This window comes from Chanos chanos, chromosome 5 (genome assembly GCF_902362185.1).
Source record: "Chanos chanos chromosome 5, fChaCha1.1, whole genome shotgun sequence".
NCBI lineage: Eukaryota > Metazoa > Chordata > Actinopteri > Gonorynchiformes > Chanidae > Chanos > Chanos chanos.
The window spans coordinates 19,359,802-19,380,410 of NC_044499.1; the positions used below are offsets into that span (position 1 = coordinate 19,359,802).

At 41.9% G+C, this 20,609-nt stretch overlaps 1 protein-coding gene across 1 annotated transcript; it reads left to right on the forward strand.

Annotated features, from left to right (window-relative positions):
* Window positions 1-1,422: 1,422 nt before the first annotated feature.
* usp33 (ubiquitin specific peptidase 33) lies at window positions 1,423-19,663 on the forward strand. Its single transcript, XM_030773970.1, has 24 exons — window positions 1,423-1,582; window positions 4,467-4,560; window positions 5,032-5,085; window positions 5,522-5,584; window positions 7,944-8,093; window positions 8,347-8,452; window positions 9,776-9,845; window positions 10,984-11,097; window positions 11,312-11,390; window positions 12,665-13,082; window positions 13,507-13,647; window positions 14,013-14,125; window positions 14,631-14,803; window positions 15,422-15,492; window positions 15,626-15,659; window positions 15,783-15,828; window positions 16,197-16,377; window positions 16,609-16,735; window positions 17,179-17,348; window positions 17,774-17,855; window positions 17,984-18,092; window positions 18,690-18,792; window positions 19,164-19,232; window positions 19,506-19,663. The coding sequence occupies exons 2-24, from the start codon at window positions 4,477-4,479 to the stop codon at window positions 19,661-19,663; spliced, it is 2,715 nt and encodes a 904-aa protein (XP_030629830.1). The 5' UTR covers window positions 1,423-1,582; window positions 4,467-4,476.
* The last annotated feature ends 946 nt before the right edge of the window (window positions 19,664-20,609 follow it).

The following is a 20,609-nucleotide window of genomic DNA, read 5'->3' on the forward strand; positions in this document are numbered from 1 at the left end:
ATCAAAGTTGTCATGAATGCAGATCAGGGGGTGTTCCAGAAAGCGGGTTTAGTGAAAACACAGAGTTAGTTAACTCAGAGCAAGTAGTAAAGCTCATAATAGAAGAGCCCTGTGACTTTGTTTTGCTAGGGGAATGAAGCCAGAGGGATCTTCTATTAGGAGGTTTACTACTTACTCTGAGTTAACTAACTCTGTTTTCACTAAACCCGCTTTCTGGAATACCCCCCAGATCCAACGACACAGTTCAGTTCAGATTTGTGGATTCACAAAATAGAGTTAATTTACTCGAACTGATCTTTGTAATCTTAATATGCACATTAAATTACCTTAATTTATAAAGTGTTGGAATAATGAATATTCTAAATTTATAACATTTTAGTCCACATTTTCTTAAAGGTCAGTATTGAACATGCCAGTTGTTTCAGATTTACAAACACATATGTCCTGGTTAATCTGTGTTTCTCGGAGTGATAGGCAATAAATATTCAAAAGGATTGTTTAGTTTCAATAAATTATCTGGAGCCAGAGGTAGAAAGTACATGCATTACATAGGTATAATTTTAGTAAACATGCAGCCAAAAATGGATGAACTATTTCTGCATGTAACTTCACAAACTGTGTCACTCTGTGTGGAGCATTTTCTGAAAAAAAAAAAAAAAGCTTACATCAGGTTAGAAGGAAAATGTAATTGGACAAAACATAAGATTAACTCGGTGATGAAAAGCTCCGTATTTTGTTTTCAGCTGTTTCCAATCAGCATAGTCATGTTTGTGTATCCTTGGCCCAATTTCTCACAGCTGTGCTGTGTTTTAATTCTTCTGACTATCAACTCTAAAAACTTAAAATCGCAAAGAAAACGTAAATGTTAAGGTAGTATGTATGAATGATTAAATTATTATCATATTTATATTTCAGTGAATGGCTGGATAGAACGAACTTGTATGAATAAAGACTACAGGATATTTTTAATATTCCGTTTAATTTTTGTGTAATTTTTTTTTTTTTTTACTTCTAAATTATGTGTACCTAAGAAGTTGTCATGGCTAAGGCAAATAAATTATAAAATCTCTGTAAGAATTTTTGACAAAACAAATCAAAGTGCACCGAGTTTGCTAAGTGTGATTTGAATAGGCCTCAAATCTGCTGTAGCAGAAGTTAATGGGATTTTAATACTATTGTGTAGTTTGCTCACTGCCCAGTTGGCGGCGCTTGGGCTGGGATTACACAATTTCTCATTGTCCCCGTACAATAATTGTCAAACAGTAGCAATGCGCAATCCTCTCCACGCTGACCACTGGATGGCGTTATGATCACCTTACCACCCTCCTCCATTCACTTCGGTTATAGAACCGGAAGAGGCTTTTTCAAAGTGTCATTTTAGTGCGTAGCTTTTGTGGACCAACCTGGAAGTTGTGCTTAGCGGAGACCAACGTATATCGGTATATCCAGAAGACCTTCATGTATTTTTTAAATATGTAGCTCGTTGTCAGATTCATAGGAGACGCACAGACGATTATTTTCTAAAGCACATCAAAACTGATAGGCTTCATCTACATCATCACCGTAGTGGTTTTCCCAAGAGGTAAGTCTGCCACATTAGCTCATTTAAAAGGTTATGTTCGGGGCTTTGGGAAGACTTAAATGGTCTCACCACCGCTTCGAATTGGTGTAGTTTTCTGTTGCTCTGTCACTTATGATACGGAAAGATGGTCTAAACGTCCGCAAGACCTTTCACGGGCTACGCTTCGCTGCTGTACTCAGCGGTTGCTAGCTAACCAGTTAGCGAGCCATTTCACTGTGGCCCACAACTGTCAAATGCACACTCACTGCTAGCTGGTGTCGGCATCAGACGGCTTCCCTTAGGCAAATTGGGTGGAATGTGATGCTTAGTTTGTGTTTTCGAAGATAGCAAGCCGGATAATCAAATTTGTCGAGACGTCGTTTAGGGATGATGATAGGATAACCGCAGAGCAGGGACAATTTGTCGGGATATCAAAGAAGTGAATGTTTTGACAAGGTATAGTTAGCTTGCTAGCTACCTCACTCGCCCAGAGTCGCAATGTATTGGTGAACCACTGCGCTAATAACATCATAACCATGTTAAATAGCAAACAGTCGATTTCCACATGACCCTCTATATGTTATGTCCCTTTAATGTCTCTGGTAATGCAGCACGTGTACTCTTGTGTATTGGTTTATAGACTGTGGTCATACAAACTAAAATGAAAGTATATATGTGTATGTTCTCAGCCGACTGTCTGATGTTTCCTCCAAATGAAACGATCTCTGCACCACATAACGTAATGCTGTTATTTTATTCCTTACCATACATGAGTGATAATTGAAGTGCCCAGCTCCTACTTCTGGAAGTTTCGTTAATGGACTTATAAAGTTACTGTATTCCGAGTGACATTGCACACTGTATTAGTGGTAGATTTTTGGAATGATTTTCCGTAAAAGATGGCCTTCTGACTCATAAGATGGATATACCAGTCATACCTGGTGTTGTCATATTGAGCTGTATGTATGTGAGTATTTGAGTAGCATTTCAAAGCCAGTCACCAGAATTGCAGGCACGACAGGTTAATGTTTAAAGGGAAAGCGCATGCTTAATATACCCTGTTCTCTCCTTACACGTGCTTTGGCCATGTTTTATTTATCTTTAAGGCACTGTTTTTCTTGCCACCTCCTATGATGTAACTTGTATTGAAGAAATAATGTCGGACAGCACATCCTCTCAGAGATGGAGAGTTATCAGCATTGTTAAGATAATAATGAGTAACTTTGTGTTGTGCCCTGAGGTGATCTTATCTAACCGATGTAGGCTAATCTACGTTTTAAAGCTGAAGTCTCAGGACCCTCGTCCATCAGATGATGTAATAACTGCACAGTCCTGGAGACCACATGATTCGTAGTGCTTTTCCTTGAACTGAAACACATTAATCGATTTTATTTGAAATATTTTACAGCTGTGTGTGTGTGTGTGTGTGTTTAAGATATTTAAATGGATACACTTTCGTAGCTCCACCATTCCAAAGCTGTTTCCAGTAGCTGCGGGGTATGAGTGTTAAGCCATTGTAGTACATTGAAGTCATCACAAAAATGGAGAATCTAGTCAAAACATTAGTGGCCAGTGCTAGTATTGTGCTAGGTGAAGCAACAAGGTGTGTCTTTATCATGAGCAGAAATGAACCTGTGTACCTTCTGTGTGCATGTGTGCGTGCGTGAGTGCATGTGCGTGTGTATTTGTTTTTACATAAAGGAGCAGGAGGTTCAGCCTCTCCCCTGTGTGCCCTTAGCTGAACTGATAGCTGAGAGCTGCTATTGAGAAACGTTTGATTAATCTAGGTTGGAAAGTTATGCTGAGTTTAGAAACTTGTATTTATTTTCCCAAAATGCAGAGGACCCTTGATTCACTTTTCAAACCCCTTAAGGCAGCAGCCTTTTAAAATTTATGTTATAGTTGTAGCCTACATTTTTCTCCATATTAAGTATGACGGCTATCAGGTAAAGAGGCAGTTCTCCATACTACAAGATTTAAGAACAACCTATTTTATTACTGTGATTATTATTATCGTTATTATTGTTATGTTTTAGTCTTGTTTTGGTTACTGTGGAGTTGTGGAGTTATCATACATCTACCTCACAGCACAAGGAAATGCCTAACGTTTTTTCTGACGTGCTGTTCTTATCTCTGCTCTGTGTGAACCTTGATTCAGTGTAGCTGTCGCTGCCTGACTCACGTGGAAGAGGCGGGGCAACTGTAGTGATGACACTGCCGTCATCCAACCCTGCGCTCTGACTGATGACTACTACAATGCTTAAAGCTGTTTAAATGGTGCACCCCTCCCTTCCTCTCATTCATCACTCCAGTGATGTTTCACCTTTGTACTATAGACTCCTGATACATGATACATGCTTTCCCTCATCTGCATTAGGGCGCATAGCAATTTAATGCTCCAGACCACGTGAAATATGTATAAGGATAACGCCAGACTATTGTTTACCTCTCCTGTAATGTATCTGAAACAGTGGGATCCGGTGCATAAAAGAGCCAGGATAACTCAACAGGTTTCTTAAAGCCGTCAGTTGTAAAGCGTGTGTATCCGTCGGCCGTCTGTGTTGGACTCGTTTGTAAGCACGAGTGTCGTGTTTCCTTTAACCTAATGAGACGTGATGTTGGTTTAGTGCGTGTCTGTCAAGGTTTTTGGAAAAGGGGAATGTTGAACCACACGACTTTATATGAAGAGGGAGAAAAACCCCAGAAGAATACTGAAAGCACTGTTGTGACATTTATTGACCAGGGAAAACATGATTATATGGTCTCTTTAATAAAATGTTTCAAATCTTCACATTACCCATCAGTCAAATGGCCTATAAAACAGTCTTCTTTCTCTCTCTCTCTCTCTCTCTCTCACACACTCTTGCTCGTTCTCTCTCTCTCCCTCTGTTTCTCTCTCTCTCAGTGACAGACTGATGCCTGTTGGTTCGAACAGTGACTGCCCGCACTTGGAGTGTGTGGGCGAGATTACTAAGGAGGAACTAATCCAGAAATCTCATGTGAGTTGTTTGCTTGTCCAATCATACTTCCTATTTTTTCTGTTATGTACTTAAGATATCACTGAAATAAGGTGCCTATAGTGTTGTAAATAAGTTACACTGATTAATTATGATGCCCAGAAATATGTTCTGTTCTTCTTTTCAGTGGTACACCATGCTTTAAATGAGATATTTTAGCTTACGTAATCACCAAGTTATGAAGTAAAGAGCATTCTGTTTAGTTTCAAGTCTAAAAATGTGGAACTTTTTCTGGCTACCTCAGCAAGACTCATAAAACCACCTCTTGTTTGGAATAAGAGAACAGTAATAAAGGGTATAAGAGAATGTTAGTGGGGAAAAAAAAAAATCCGTTTGGCAGCAACTTGCTCTAAGTACTGAAATTCATTCAACACGAGCCTTTTTAGTGTAAGATTTTGTTGAGTACAGAACATCCCTGAGACAGATACAGTAAATGTAGGTATGTGTTTTCAGGGGCAATGCCAGGACTGTAAGGTTGGCGGACCAAACCTGTGGGCCTGTCTGGAGGTGAGTTGACCAAACTTACTTTTCACCATTCTGTCATCACACCACTGGCATTATGGTCATAGCACTTGTGGTATTTTTTTTGTGCATGAAACACCTTTGATGCATGCAGATAGTTTTGTCAGCCCATTTTACAGTATATGCTACAGTGTGTCATTGGCTGTAATTTGTGCCATTCTTTTATCAAGCCTTTATCAATTTGTCTCCCGGTGTTTTACTGAGGAACGAATTGTGTTTGTGCATTTTTTTGTATTTTTCTTCTGTGGGTTGAGGAAAAATTCTAATATAATTGTGACATTGGTGTATTTTTGTGACAACAAAGTGCATTTTTTTTCTGAAATAATGTACCTGTTTTAAAAAAAATATATATATATTGTTTTTTCTTTCTTTCTGTGCAATGACTGTTTAATAATGTGCCCCCCCCCCCCCCCGTCTATAGAACGGCTGTGCATATGTTGGCTGTGGAGAGTCTCATGCTGACCACAGCACCGTCCACTCTCAGGTCAGTGACCCTCACCACACCCACTGTGTCGCGCCACACAGTGAAAACACTGTATCTTTACTGTCAAAATCACACACAAGGGGAGATGGAATGCTGCTTTGTGTTTGAACACGTTTTTTACAACACTGGTGCCAGAAATGGTGTAAATTCATAAATAACACATAAATTGACTGGTCAGTGTGTGATTTGGTGAAAAGTGTGGGTTGTTTTTTTTGGAGACGAATAGTGCTTTGCAGGGGAAATCTATGTCTGTCTGTCAGAGGCTGCTGATGCAGTGAAACTGTACACCACAGTCAAGGCTGATGGTTTTCAGTTGGATGCCATTTGATTTTAATTGCCTACAGACATCGCCGATGAGACGCGGGGAGCATTTTTTTAATTTTCATTCTCACATGTTCTGCTTTTATCTTATAATACCTCTCCTTCTGCTCCAATAAGCAGTGGCTAAGTGTTTCACTAGAATGTGTCTATTGATTCATCCATTATTAATCCACAGTCTTTGGGAGCAACAAAACTCTGAGTTTGTGAGTCAGAGCAAGGGCAGCCAGACAGACAATAATGAAAGAAAAACCAAGCGTCTGTTCCTTGAGGAGACTCTTGTAGCCTTTGCCCTTCTGTGACTGTCGGAGTAGAATGGACAAGGTAGATGGCTTTAACGAACAATGAAGTGAGTTTTTCATGATCCCCCGGCCTCGACGGGGAATTGCATTAGCACGGACAGACACGGTGAGGACGTCTCTGGAGATTACTATGGCGACGCTAACCCACACACGCCCCGCGTTAGTGTCTGCGCACACACGCGTGCCGTGGCCAGAGAGGACCGTGTTAAGTGCGCCGTGCCCTTGCGTTGCGTTTCAGAGATTGAGAGACCCGTTCAAGTTGGCGAGATGGCGAAATATTCCCCCGGGAGTCGCCATGGTTTCTGCCTCTGAGTGGCATGAGCACATGCTTGACAAACGGAGCAGATCAAAGAGAAGCCCGTAGAGATTGAAGTGCCTCATGAATAGAGAGTCTTTTTCTTATACTGAGAAACAGACCTCAAGATGAAACCTTCTCCACAGTAGAAACAAGGATTAAAACCTTAACCAGAATATTCCACCCTAAATTTTGTTAAGTCGCAACTGACATTGGATACTTGTTATTTTTAACATGTAGGTCTAAATACTAATAATATCAGGTCATTTTTTTTATGTCCTTGCACGAAACTTTCAGTGGTTTTGATGTTTCCAGTGCAAGAAGAAGGACTTGATAAAATGGTCACGGTGTCTGATTTGGGTCGGGGCACAGTTATTGGTGCAGCCTCATAAATGTTGCACGTGGCCCCTGATGGCTGCGTAGCACGGTTGAGTCTTTAGCAGGCTGAGTCGCTGTGAAAGCCAATATGGACCATATGAATAATACAGCACTCTGTGAGGCTACAGCTGCCGCATGACAGCACGGCCGTCTGTGTTCAACTGCGGATTTAAACACTCCCCTCCCTCTCTCTCTCCCTCTCTCTCTCTCTCTCTCTCTCTCTCTCTTTCTCTCTTTCTCTCTCTCTCTCTCTCTCCACCCAACCTGCCTGCCTCCTAGCCCACCTGCACCAACAGAGCCAAGATATTCATCTTACTCTTATACCAACCAGACTGCCCAGATTACTGCCTGGCTGCTCCGCAAACATAAACATTCTGAATTTGGATGCCAGTGTTAGAAAAAGTTGGCAGTGCAGTCAAGAAAACTGATTAACCCCCCCCCCCCCCAGTAAATTCTTGTCAGACTGGTTTTGCAGACATCCTTTTTTTTTTTTCCAAATAAGTTTTTATGAGTTGTTCTTCTGTTCCACACATAATGATTCCTCCACATTTACAAACTGTGGCTTTGTAGAGTTGTTTGTCACAGTGAATGTAATGCTGCGGTTTTGGCATTTGGCAAATGAGAGCGTCTTTGCATTGATTCCTGCCTCTGAGCAGACAACAACATATACTGTCTGAATCACTATTTGTTAAATATGCCTATGCAGTTCATTTTGCTTTTTGGCACTGGTATGAAGGACAAATTGAAGGTAAATGTGTTTTTGTATGGTTTTATTGTCCTCTTACGTTCATTTATTCTTCCCCAGTGTCAAATAAGCAAGTCAACGAGTCGAATAAGATTGTCTTGGGAATGTGAAAGAATGTCACATGAGATTTTTTTAAGAACGTTATTTATTCATGCCGAGGTTATTTATACGTCCAAAATCGTTAATATCTGTGCCTCAGCCACTTTTGTTACCAGTTGCTATACATGCTGAAGACTAGTACCTTAGGTCCTGAATGCAAATGTATGTGTAGTAATATGAATGTAGATTGCGTTTAATAACAACTCCATGTTGTTCCCACAGGACACACGGCACAACCTGACAGTGAATCTGACCACGCTACGGGTTTGGTGCTATGCCTGTGCCAAAGAGGTTTTCCTGGAGAGGAAGCTGGGACCAGGTTCCCCTCTGCCCTGTACCAAGCCACTCTCTCACCTCCAGTCTCCCACCCAGGTCAGAGCTCCACCAGACACCCAGCCGAACCAAACTTCAACCCACCTATGTCACCCTGCTGCTGTTCAGTCGCTCCACAAACCCTCCCTGGCCACAACCACCTCTTTTTTCTTTTTTTTCTTTTTTTTAGAAAGGATAGTCCATTCCAGAAAGTTCTACCATGCATAGAAGTTTATTTTGTGTAAGTGTATTGTCCATTAGTTGTATAAGCAGTGTCCTGGTGCTATTTGTGGTTTTACCCTTCCATGTATAGGACACTCGGGTTCCTGGCAGCCCGACCTCTCTTAGGGTACCGCTGACCGGAGCCTTCGATGACCTGGACATGGAAATGGAGGAAGAGAATGAGATGAACACCAGAGGTACAGCTCTGCTATTCCCTGTGTGGTTATTGATGACTGGAGCTTTGCATTGGGAATGAGAGGCAAAGACGCTACACCATAAAAGATATTTAGAGAGTCACTGAGATCAGAATCAGCGTTTTTTTTTTTTTAATAACTGTACCATCAGGAATGTTTTTTGAACGACACTTTTTGGACATTTGAGTAATATCATCAGGAATGTGTGGATATGAGAGTGTGTAGACATGGTTATTTTTCGACTTCCATTTGGAACCAAAAGTGCCTGTTTCTGGCTTAATTTCGGCTCATTTCGCTTCAGAGAGTCCGGAAGCCAACTGTGAAGTTTTTGTCCTGTTCTGGTCCTGCTCGATACTTGGACCCATCTCACTGTGACCACCCTCAGTGATGCTGATGTCAACAATGATTGGTTTAAATATTTGTGGTCAGGCTGCCAGTAAGGCTGTTCTACAAGACAGCATTTGCAAATACTTGGTTTGATGACAGAGATCACAAGCTAACTGCTAGAACAATCTGATTTGTTTAAGCGTGTGAATATGGAATTGCATGAAAGATACACTTGGTCACTAGGCCACCCACTGTTCCAATGTGATGAATGAAACATAGGTTGTGTAATTTCTGCAATGAGTGCTTTAGTTACACCTCTTGAGCCTGGTTTTGGTTCCACGTGGTAGTGGAAAAACCACCATACAGAAATGTACCAGTGCTGCATGCTGATACCGTTTGCTTTGGTGTGTATGTATATATTCTTATTTGTCACTTCAGTGTGAATATTTCTTTATTCTGCGTTTTTTTTTACATCATTTGTTTCTGCTATTCTAACATTAACAGGCCAGAATCATTGATGAACAAATGCTGATGTGATATTTAGCGGACTGATGTGATATTAGCGGACTGATGTGATATTTTGAGGACTGATGTGATATTTAGCGGACTGATGTGATATTTAGCGGACTGATGTGATATTTAGCAGACTGATGTGATATCTAGTGGACTGATGTGATATTTAGCGGACTGATGTGATATTTAGCGGACTGATGTGATATTTAGCAGACTGATGTGATATTTAGCAGACTGATGTGATATTTTGAGGACTGATGTGATATTTTGAGGACTGATGTGATATTTAGCGGACTGATGTGATATTTAGCGGGCTGATGTGATATTTTGAGGACTGATGTGATATTTAGCGGACTGATGTGATATTTAGCGGACTGGCGTGAAGTTTTGTGGACTGATGTGATATTTAGCGGACTGATGTGAAATTTTGAGGGCGGATGTGATATTTAGCGGACTGATGTGGTGTTCTGTGTGTTCTACTTTCAGGTCTTACTGGGCTGAAGAACATTGGGAACACGTGTTACATGAACGCTGCGTTACAGGCTCTCTCCAACTGGTGAGAACTCCCTCACTCTCTCACTCATTCAGTGTATTTAGTGGCCCATCGCACTGGCCCAGAGCGGTGCCTGTTTTTAACAGTGCCTTTTACAGCGGCGCTTTGTGTCACTCAGATTGGTGTAGGTAGGGTTTCATAGAGCTGGCAGTTTTTCCACGGCTCCGTGGCTGTGAGAAATGAGCAGGAGTCCACGGCCTGCTGTTTTAACAGAGGGTCAGGCAGTGAGGACCACTGCACTGCACCAGTCAGGAGATTTCTGCATCACACGCAAGACCTCTCTCATCTAAACCTTCATTTTTTTTTTATTTTGTTTGTTTGATCATTTCTTTCTTTCTTTCTTTTTTCAACTTTCTTTCTTTTCTTGACTTTTCTCTTTCTTTCCCTCATACTGCCTTTTTCATTTCGTTCTGTTTTTAGCTTCTCTTTTTGTTTTGCTTTCCCTGTCCTTGTTGATGGAACTTCAGGTTTTTTTTTTTTCCTTTGACATTTTGATTTCATCTCCAGCAATGGGTCATTTATAACAATCAGCCTAAAACATGTTTCAGTAAAAATCCCAAGGGGCAGTACACGGTGCTTTAGGCTAATGTATTTTATCAGTGCTCATCAGCACTCATGCTTTATGTGTGGTAATTACACACCACAGTGCCTCTCATATTGAACCTCTGCTAAAAGGTTTATAAACTGAACAATGAAATAGATTTTAGTGGAATTATGTCAAAATTTGCAGTCACAAAAATGCTTAACACGTGGGATCGTATGTTGGATATTTAGTGCTGTCGTTATTTAGATACAGGCTGACTGTACGTGTATGGCAAGCTGTTTTTGCTGGATTCCTGTTTTCACTAGACTCCACAGATCATCATTTTGTGGACTGATGCAAATGCCATGTTTGGAGTGTGTCTATTTGTGTGTATGTTTGCTGTAATTGAGTTAATCTGTTTTGGGTTTTTATTTTTTTGGTGGAAAAAATGTTTTGTTTGTCTTTGTACATCCTTCACACGTTTGGAATATGTTCCCAAAATACATTCACTATTATCTCTTTACACTGTCCCACTCTATTTTGATAGTGTTTATTTATTGGCCTGTATTGACTTATGGTGCATTCTTTCTCTCTCTCTCTCTCTCCCCCTGTCTCTAGTCCTCCTCTGACTCAGTTCTTCCTGGAGTGTGGTGGTCTGGTCAGGACAGACAAGAAGCCAGCGCTGTGTAAGAGCTACCAGAAGCTGGTCTCAGAGCTCTGGCATAAGAACAGGTCTGTATCTCTCCACCTCTCTTTTTCCATTCTCTTATTATCTCCCCATCCCGTCTCACTGGGTTCTTGTGTCTTTTTAGGTAAGGTCACGAGAAACTCTTAAATGAGCCCCTAGAACCTTGTTTTAGTCCTTATCCAGCCTACTTTTTGTACGTGGTAAACAAACCTTCTGTGTACATTAGTGTTGATAATTAATCTGTTTATATGTCCATAGGCCATCCTATGTTGTGCCCACCAATCTGTTCCAGGGAATAAAGACTATTAACCCCATGTTTCGGGGCTACTCCCAACAGGTAGGCACTATATTATAGTAGGTGTAGGTTTTTTTCTTTCTCTCTCTTTTTCTGTTTAGTTCAAGGCTTCCCCCCCACCACCTCATTCATTACATACTGTCTGGATCCTGATTTTTTTTTGCATTGTCAAAGTGTTGCATCATTCCTTTGTTGTTAGGAAAGTGAGAAGTATCATGGTTAGTGTGATCCTACTCTGTTCTTGTTTAGTTTTGACTGATTCTGGTTTGAATGGCACGTAATGGATTCTCTCTGGGCTTTTCCACTTCAAACAGCCATGCCTAATTCTCTCAAACTGCCTACAACAAGCACTGCCATTTTACACTCTATGGAGCTGGTGCACTGAGTTCTCTTGCTCTATTTCTCTCTGTCTTTTTCTTTTTCTCTCTCTCTCTCTCTCTCTGTCTGACTCAGAATTTCTCCCTCTCTTTCTTCCGCAGTCTTACGGCTTCATTAATTAAAACTCAGTGCACTCAGCATTACAAGGGAACTGTGTGTGCCATTTTTCTCCTGTCACACACACACACTCACACACACACACACTGGTTCACTCCTATTACAACTAATTTGAGCTAACTAAAGTTTTCTGTCTGAGTCTTTGGGATACACATTCCTTTCACACGTTCTGTCGTAGTAGAGGCTGTCCATCCATCCTTCTTTCTCTCCGGTAATGAGGAGCTGCAGAGTCTTTCTTGGCTGTTTAATGTGTGCCAGGGCATGATTTAGGGTCGCTTTCAGTGTTTATTCATTACAAGAGACCACAGCACATTCATTCGTCACGCCTTGGGGAAAATTGAGGCCATTTCCAGACTGAGGGTTTTCAGTGAATGGAATATCCCAGGCCATCTAGAGGAGAGTGCAGTTCTGTAGAGAGCAAGAGTGCTAATCTAATTCACAGAGTCACATTCATGGACAGAAAGAGGAAGGAATTCTGAGAGAGAGAAGTGAAACCAGAACCAATCAAGGTTTTTCTTTAGAGAGGAGTGCTCTTCCCTTTTGAGGGACTTACTGTTGTTTTCAAGTGTTTTGGCAAATGCTGTGGGTTCTGTATTAAGTTTATGAAGGTGTCATGGATCTGGTTCATGTTTTGCTATGACAGGTTCGTATTCAGGTCTACTATAATAGCGTATTCATATTTTTTTTGTGCTTCTTCAGTCGTAACTGTTAATGCAGCACTTACTGTTGTGTCTGTGAGCTCTCTGTCTGTACGTAAACATCTCTCTCTCTCTCTCTCTCTCTCTCTCTCTCTCTCTCCCTCTCTCCCTGTTTCTCCACAGGACTCTCAGGAGTTCTTGCGCTGTCTGATGGACCAATTACACGAGGAACTCAAGGAGCCTGTGGTGGAGCCTGAGGACCAGACCAACGCCATCGCCGTTGACGACAGCCTGGATGACGACAGCCGCAGCCAATCAGATGACTTCCAGTCGTGCGAGTCATGCGGCAGCAGCGAGCGGGCAGAGAACGAGGCCCTGGGTTCAGGGCGGGGCATGGACGAGCCGAACGAGGCGGAGATGCTGATCCCAGACGAGGCGCAAGCTAACCGCGAGTGGCAGAAAGAGAAGAATCTCATCAACAACCTGTATCGTGCCGGTTCCCATGGCGACCTGGACAAGGATGTGGACACGGCCAATGAGCCCACTCCCATCATCAGCAGCCAGGGGGCCATTAAAGTTCAGGTGCAGGGCAGAGGGACAGGTAAATAATGTCGCTTACCGCTTCACTTACTCTCTCACTCACTCGCTCATTGCCACAAAGCAGAAAAAAGATCCCAAGAAACTCGAAATGTTTGCCTTAAAGGGCTGACAGGCAGCGATTGGCGAGACATTTGAGGTTAGAAGTTGTTGTGTTGGTCTATGGCTGAGTATTTACTCTTAACCATTAACAAGCTCTCACTGAAACCTTTAGCATTGCAGGACAAACTTCAGGGACAGGGTTGTTAACATTGCCAGGCTTCTTCAACTTGATGTTCTTGAGAATTTCTCAGGCTTAGTACGAATTTAACCAACCTTTGGTCTCACTTCATCATCTCTTGCTCATAAGAGACAGAGATGTATTGAAATGGGTGGTCATGCTAGGCCTTCTGTAGTCAGTGGATCTCAGTCACCCTCCCTGTTTCCAGATTCTTGTCCAGATGCAACGGTCAGCAGCAGCACCCGTCCGCAGAGTCCCAGTGCCAACGATGGGGTCATCCACAAAATGTCCAGCAGTCCTCCCAAATCTGTCTCTGTGTGGCCTAACCTGGGCGCAGCTCATAAGAAAGGTACTTACTCCTACACTGTGTACATTAAAGCATTAAAACTGTATTCAGGTATCAAAGAGTGTTGGTTCAGAGTGTTGGTTCCAATCTCACACTCTGTAAAATTTCCTACAATGAACTGTCCAAAACAAATATAAGGAGCTTACGCATAAGCTAAACTTCTCTAATATTTGTGATTATATTTATTTCTCAGAATAGTATGAAATCCGTCATATGATCATGTCACAGTTTGTTGTTCCGGTTATTCAGTGCTCCAGCAATATGAACTTGATTACCATGAAAAAATGCAAATACCTGTTTAATTGAAAACTGGAGGTCCATAGCATGTTGCGTTTGTGTTTATTAATCAGTCTGTCTGTCTCCGATAGTATCGTCATTTGCCCCACCAAAGACCAAACGGCAGAGGAGGTACCGCAGCGTGATCTCCGACGTTTTTGACGGCACCATCGTGAGCTCAGTGCAGTGTCTGACCTGTGATCGGGTGAGTGTCCCACAGGCTGTTCACCTGCTTCTGCAGCTCACCTCACACACCCTCTGCCTACTGAGGCTCTGAGGACATTAAAGAGAGAGAGAGAGAGAGAGAGAGAGAGAAGATGAAGATGCACTCCATAGCTAGGCTGCAGTAATGCTGAACAGTAAATGGGACACTCATTCACTGTAAGGCGTGGTGCAGAACCGTTGAGGTTTGACACTAAAAACAGTTCATCACCGAGCAATGCGTCATTTCTGATAATGTCAGAGAGAAATTGTTTTTCGATCAAATTTCGAGATGACTATTTCAAATTTCCCACTCTTTAACAAATCATTAGTCTGATAAGACTGTATTAGAGCTGAATTAACAAAAATGTGCTGCATAGTAAACAATGCTCCTCCAATTTCCTCCGTCATTGCCCACTTGGTAGAATTTCACGGTCCACGATCCCAGGGCCCTTCAACATCATTGTTAAGCCCTTAAACAAGCTCTTTTTCCTTCTGCCTCCTCTAAGGTGTCAGTGACACTGGAGAACTTCCAGGATATTTCTCTGCCCATCCCTGGGAAAGAGGACCTGGCCAAGCTGCATTCCTCCTCCCATCAGACGGCCCTTGTTAAGGCAGGCTCCTGTGGGGAAGCCTACGCTCCTCAAGGCTGGATTGCCTTTGTCATGGAGTACATCAAAAGGTGAGAGCTTTATCTTACCACACACGCTGCCTTAGGCCATGGTTTGTGTTTGAGTATGAGGAGTGTGAGCAGGGAGTCAAACAGTCAAGTTCCTATGGCGTGATGGCGGACTTCTATAACTGATACAGCAAGCTTATCAAATGCAAATGAATTGGACAACATTTTAGATCGGGGTAAACAAAAACAGTATTTTAGAAAGAAGTAGTAAGATGAAAATTGTGCGCTTGTAGGACAGGCTCATTCATTCTACCCCTGTTTTCTTAGATTCTTCAAAATTCCCTGTTCTTCACTTTAACTGAACTGAAGCTAAAGTCAGTATGAGTTTTTGATAACAGCAGCTAAAGGACGTTCTTTTCATATAATTAATTGTACTGACAGCGTTTCATTACATTTTCATTTGGAAAAGAGTGGTTCAGTATGGGCAGACATAAGGAGACTGGAGGGAGGGAGATGACCCATCTGGTGGTGGCTTTGTGCCAGACTGTTCCCTCATCTTCATTGTGGCTGACTGGGAGAGTTTGGCTGGCTGGTAGCTGAAAACAGGCTCGGTATAATGGACAGAAACTTTAGTGTAGCACCACTTTAATATTTCTCCCGCCCTGTTCCTTCCTTCGTCAGCTGGTTCTGGGGCCCTGTGGTCACATTACAAGACTGCCTGGCTGCGTTCTTTGCCAGAGATGAACTGAAAGGTCAGTAAGATGGGTTCTGGTTCTGGTCATTTTGCTGTAAAGATGGATATTTTGACTGGAAGAGTGTTGAGACCATGAATGCATATGAATAAGGGTTTTTTTTGTTTTTGTTTTTGAAAAAATTCTCTCACAGGAGATAACATGTATAGCTGTGAAAAATGCAAGAAGTGAGTATCTGTTTTTTTTTTTTTTTCTTTCTCAGGTTCTAGTAATGTGTAAATCAGCCATTGCTGAGTTGATCTTTATAACCACAATACAGTAACACAGTGTGTGTCTTCATCATGCTTTAGGCTACGGAACGGAGTCAAGTTCTGTAAAATGCAGAGTCTCCCAGAGGTTTGTGTCTGACATGCTATAAACTATTATTTATGTATTCACACAAAATAACATAGAAAGACCTAGACGATTATGTTTTTGTCATATCTCATCTGATAAAAGCATTTATTATCTCTCAGCGTATACAGATTATTTGCTCTAATATTGAGATGATAATCTGATCCGTTTGTGGACACTAAGTAGTCCCAGATTAGACTGTTTAATGAGAAACTCATGTTTTTCAAATTTGTAATGAAAACATGTTCAGATTTGCAAAGCTGTTTCTGATTTTGGCTTTCCATAACAAACTTGCAGCTGTGTAGAAAACACAGTTATCGGCCCCTTTCCCCTATTTCACACCAGTGTTTCTTCTCACGTCTCCTCTGCAGATCCTGTGCATTCACCTGAAGCGCTTTAGACATGAGCTGATGTTCTCCACCAAAATCAGCACCCATGTCTCCTTCCCTCTGGAGGGCTTGGACCTGCAGCCATTCCTGGCCAAGGACAGCTCTGCACAAACCACCAGTTATGACCTGCTGTCAGTCATCTGTCACCATGGCACCGCTAGCAGTGAGTGAAAATCAGTGGGCGGGCTTTGACATGCACAACTGTTCCAGCAGCAATAATAATCAGCATTCTCCTGCATAGGTTAAAACAGAGGGTTTATGCTTTTTAGCTGGAGATGTGAATTATATTTGAAGTGATTCTGCGTAAACTATGGATAGGAGTTCTTTTATCAGTTTTAATATTATTTTTCTTGGATGAGAATCAGGATATGATTTTTTTTCCTTACTCTCTCAGGTGGCCACTACATTGCCTACTGTCGAAACGACCAAAACCAACTCTGGTACGAATTTGACGACCAAAGTGTAACAGAGGTGTCTGAGTCCTGTGTTCAGAACGCTGAGGCCTATGTGCTTTTCTACAAGTAAGACAAATACAAACAAACAGAAACAATTATAAATAACCAGAAACAAACAAATTAGAATGCTCGACAGAATAACTGTAGATGAGGAGCTAACACCTGTTTATAACAAATCCTGTTATCACTGAAAAACATTTAAATAGTAGCCATAGTTCATTCAAACTTCAGATGGTTCTCTAGGGAATTATTTCATTCATCTTTGTAAAAATGTGTTTTGAAGAGTCTGTTAGTCCATTTTATTGGTTTCTGTTCCTGTTCTTCATGTGAACTGAGCGCAGGGCAAAACTTGAAATGAATTATCTGGAGGCCATGTAGAGTGAATCAGATAGCCTTGGGGAGTGAAGTAAAATGGGAGAGGGAAGCGTGTGTGTGTGTGTGTGTGTGTGTGTGTGTGTGTGTGCGCGTGTGTGATGTCATTAAAATAATAACCCTGACATGTTGAACAGGAAGAGTAATGAGGACGCGCAGAAGGAGAGGCGAAGGGTGTCAGGACTGCTCAATATGATGGAGCCAAGCCTACTACAGTTCTACGTTTCCCGCCAGTGGTTCAACAAGTTCAGGACCTTTGCTGAGCCTGGGCCAATCTCCAATAACGACTTCCTGTGTGCCCATGGGGGTAAGGGTCAAAGAACGGGGAACCAACCACTTCCTGTTGCCTGTTTGGTGTAGTTCCCCATGTTTTCTCTTTCATGTTTTTTTTTTTTTTTCCCCTTCACTGAACCATGGCAGTGTAGCTTCTTGAAGTGTAAAAGAACAAATGGGAATCCCTAAGGAGTATGTTTCAAAGACGTCTGCCTCCGTTTGATGTGATTTATTCACTGACTCACTTTCTTAGTGAAGGTTAGAAAAAGGGTTTTTATAGAGATTAAAAAGAAATAAGAGACCTAGTTACAGGTTACACTTACTTCAGGGTGAGAGGCCATTCTTGCTTCTCAAATCTCTTATAGGTGGAGAATTTTAGAATTGATGGAGTTTCTCAGATACAACAACAACAATGCTTAAGTGTGACCTGAGGTCTGTGTCTGTCTGTTCCACTTAAAGGTGTTCCTCCCCACAAGGCCTCTTACATCAATGACCTGGTTGTGATGCTTCCTCAGACTGTATGGGACCATCTGTACAGCAGGCGAGTAATGTTTTTTCTTTTGCTTTTCTTTTTCTTTTTCCCTGCCCACTTTGTGTCTGATGGGGTTTGACCTTTACGGGACTGGCTGACTTTGTGCTGAATGCTTGCTCTCCTCTCGCTGGTGATAGGTACGGGGGTGGCCCAGCCGTGAACCATCTCTACGTCTGCCACACCTGTCAGACGGAGATCGAGAAACTGGAGAAGAGACGCAAGAACGAGCTGGATATGTTCGTGCGGGTATGCCCTCCACTGACCCATATTCTCAGACACGCCGGAAAGATTACAATTTAATAATAGAATCGAAGAGAGAGAAATGGGACGGAATGTGAAGATATTTGCAGTAAGATAAGACGTGCTGTTTAAGAGTTGTTGTTTTAGGGCATGTTAAGTCTTCTCCTTTCCTCTTGATACGGACAGTTGGTCTATTTTAAGAGCAGGTCTGTGGCGTATGTCTGGGATTTCTATTTTTTTCTACCATTGCTTTCGCAGAGACAGATGAAAATTCTGAGCCCTCAAAACGAGGGAGAATCACTAATTCATTAGAGCAGATGTACTTCAGTTTAGTTACTCAGTTCCAGCTCAGCTAATGCTAAAGAGGGGAACGAAGCAAGGAGAACAGAGGAGATGGATCCTCTTCTGTTTTTTCCTCTCACTCTCCCTGTTTCTCTCTTTGTTCACTCGATTGATCCCTTTATTTTTAAAGCTGGGGGGGGGTAGGGAAAGGTTCTTTATGAGGGCCAGTAAATCTTTTGTGCCCAGCAAGAGGTCTCTGTGTGTCTTTCTTTCTCATACATTACCACCTCAATTCCTCCTTGGCTCTCTTTCTCTCTCTAGCTGAATAAGGCGTTTCAGGAGGAGGAGTCTCCATCTGTCATATACTGTATTAGTATGCAGTGGTTCCGGGAGTGGGAGGGATTTGTCAAAGGCAAGGACAATGGTAAGTTACTAGGTTGTCCCCATTATTTCCATCCTGAACAGTACATTATTTCAAAACTAAATGTCATAACATGGTACAGAATGAACCTTACATCAGTGCACATTTATTTTAGAGGTTTTGTGTTAAGGTTTTAGTATATATGTTTGCGAACTTAGTCATTGTAGTGGGTGTAAACAGTACCCATATTCCAAGTTTCTTCTGACTCAGAGAAAAGGTGGAGATATACAGTACTGTATACTTTGACGTGACCATGATTACACCTAAAGTGCTACAGAAAATACTCTAAAAACCTTAGGCTACTGTTATATGTTGATTGTCATGAAAACCTGACTTTGTCTTGTTTTTTTTTGTTTTTTTTGTCCCAACTGAAGAGCCACCAGGACCAATCGATAACTCGAAGATTGCGGTGAACAAGAATGGGCACATTTCGCTCAAACCAGGTAATGCCTAACGTTTTCAGGGCCGTGTGACGGAACACTGTGCATACTCTTAAATGAGGCAAAAGAAGGTGCCCACTCAATGCCGCAGATTAGCCCACACATCAGGGTACTCACCAACTGGCATAGGTAGTTAAATCAGACGTTGTTGTGTATGACTGAACAAAAGACCTGTATAACAATGGTCTCTGAGGACTGAGTCAAAAAACCTACTTTTAAGCTGAAATGAGGAGGCCATTGTCCAAGGTTTTAATAGTTCCCCACCTCTCTCACCAGGAGCAGACTCGGGGCAGATCTCAGAGGAGACGTGGAACTTCCTGTACTCTATTCACGGCGGAGGACCCATGGTGACCATTCGGCCCAGCGTCGGTCATCAGGAGCCAGAGGCTTCCCAGGCAGAGGAGAAGATCGAGGTGGAGACGCGTTCAGTGTAGCTGGCCTGACCTGACTCCCATCCTGGAAAAAAGAAGAGAGAAAAACAAAAGAAACACTTTTTACTTTGCACTTGACTTTTTATTTCAAAGCATTCAAACAAAGGACTTGACCTCAACTGACCACACCCTTCCTCAAACGCCAGCCCCATCCCTCTTCACATGTCACATCTCTCCATCCGTCAATTCCTTACAGCATACACCAGAATAAACATGTCATCAAAGATGCGTCATACTTGTATATAATCATCCTATGGGCACTGTTGACCATGACTAGACTTCTGTCAGGATGTCAAAAACCTTCAACATTTGATTTTTGTGTGCAGCTGAGGATTTCACTGATTGCAATGTTATTCTTTCTTTCATGACCAAAATAGAGCAGATGTCAACCTGTGTATTTGTGTACTGATGTGATGAAGAATCGCAATGCATCTTGATGTAGATATTGTCCAGGTACTCTTCCCGTACAAGAGAAAAAAAATATGTGTCTTAGTGAATGGTTTGAAGAGCTGTACATTTTTTGACTTTTCTCAAAGACCAACAAACAAACAAACAAAAATATTGTGAAAGGATATGAAATGATGCTAAGTGCTAACTAAGTAGCCTCAGGAAAGACCATTTGTTTATTGCACTGTACTGTAGACTCAAAGGCTGCATGCTCAAACACTGATGTCTGATTTGTATCTGAATGTATCAGTACTTAAAGTACGCCGAGTTCCTATGCTTACATGTTATTTATCCCAGAAAGGGTGTGATTTACTATAATGTTTATAGACTTTTTTTTTGTTTGTTTTGTTTTGTAGAAAATATTTGGCACGCCCAAACTGATCTGAATGCATGCTTTGCAGAAAGATGTAGGCACATTGCACAGGCAAAGCTACTGAAATCTTAACACTTTTTGTTCCACAGGTCTCACAACGGATTGCATGAAAGTGCAGATGCGTAGGGA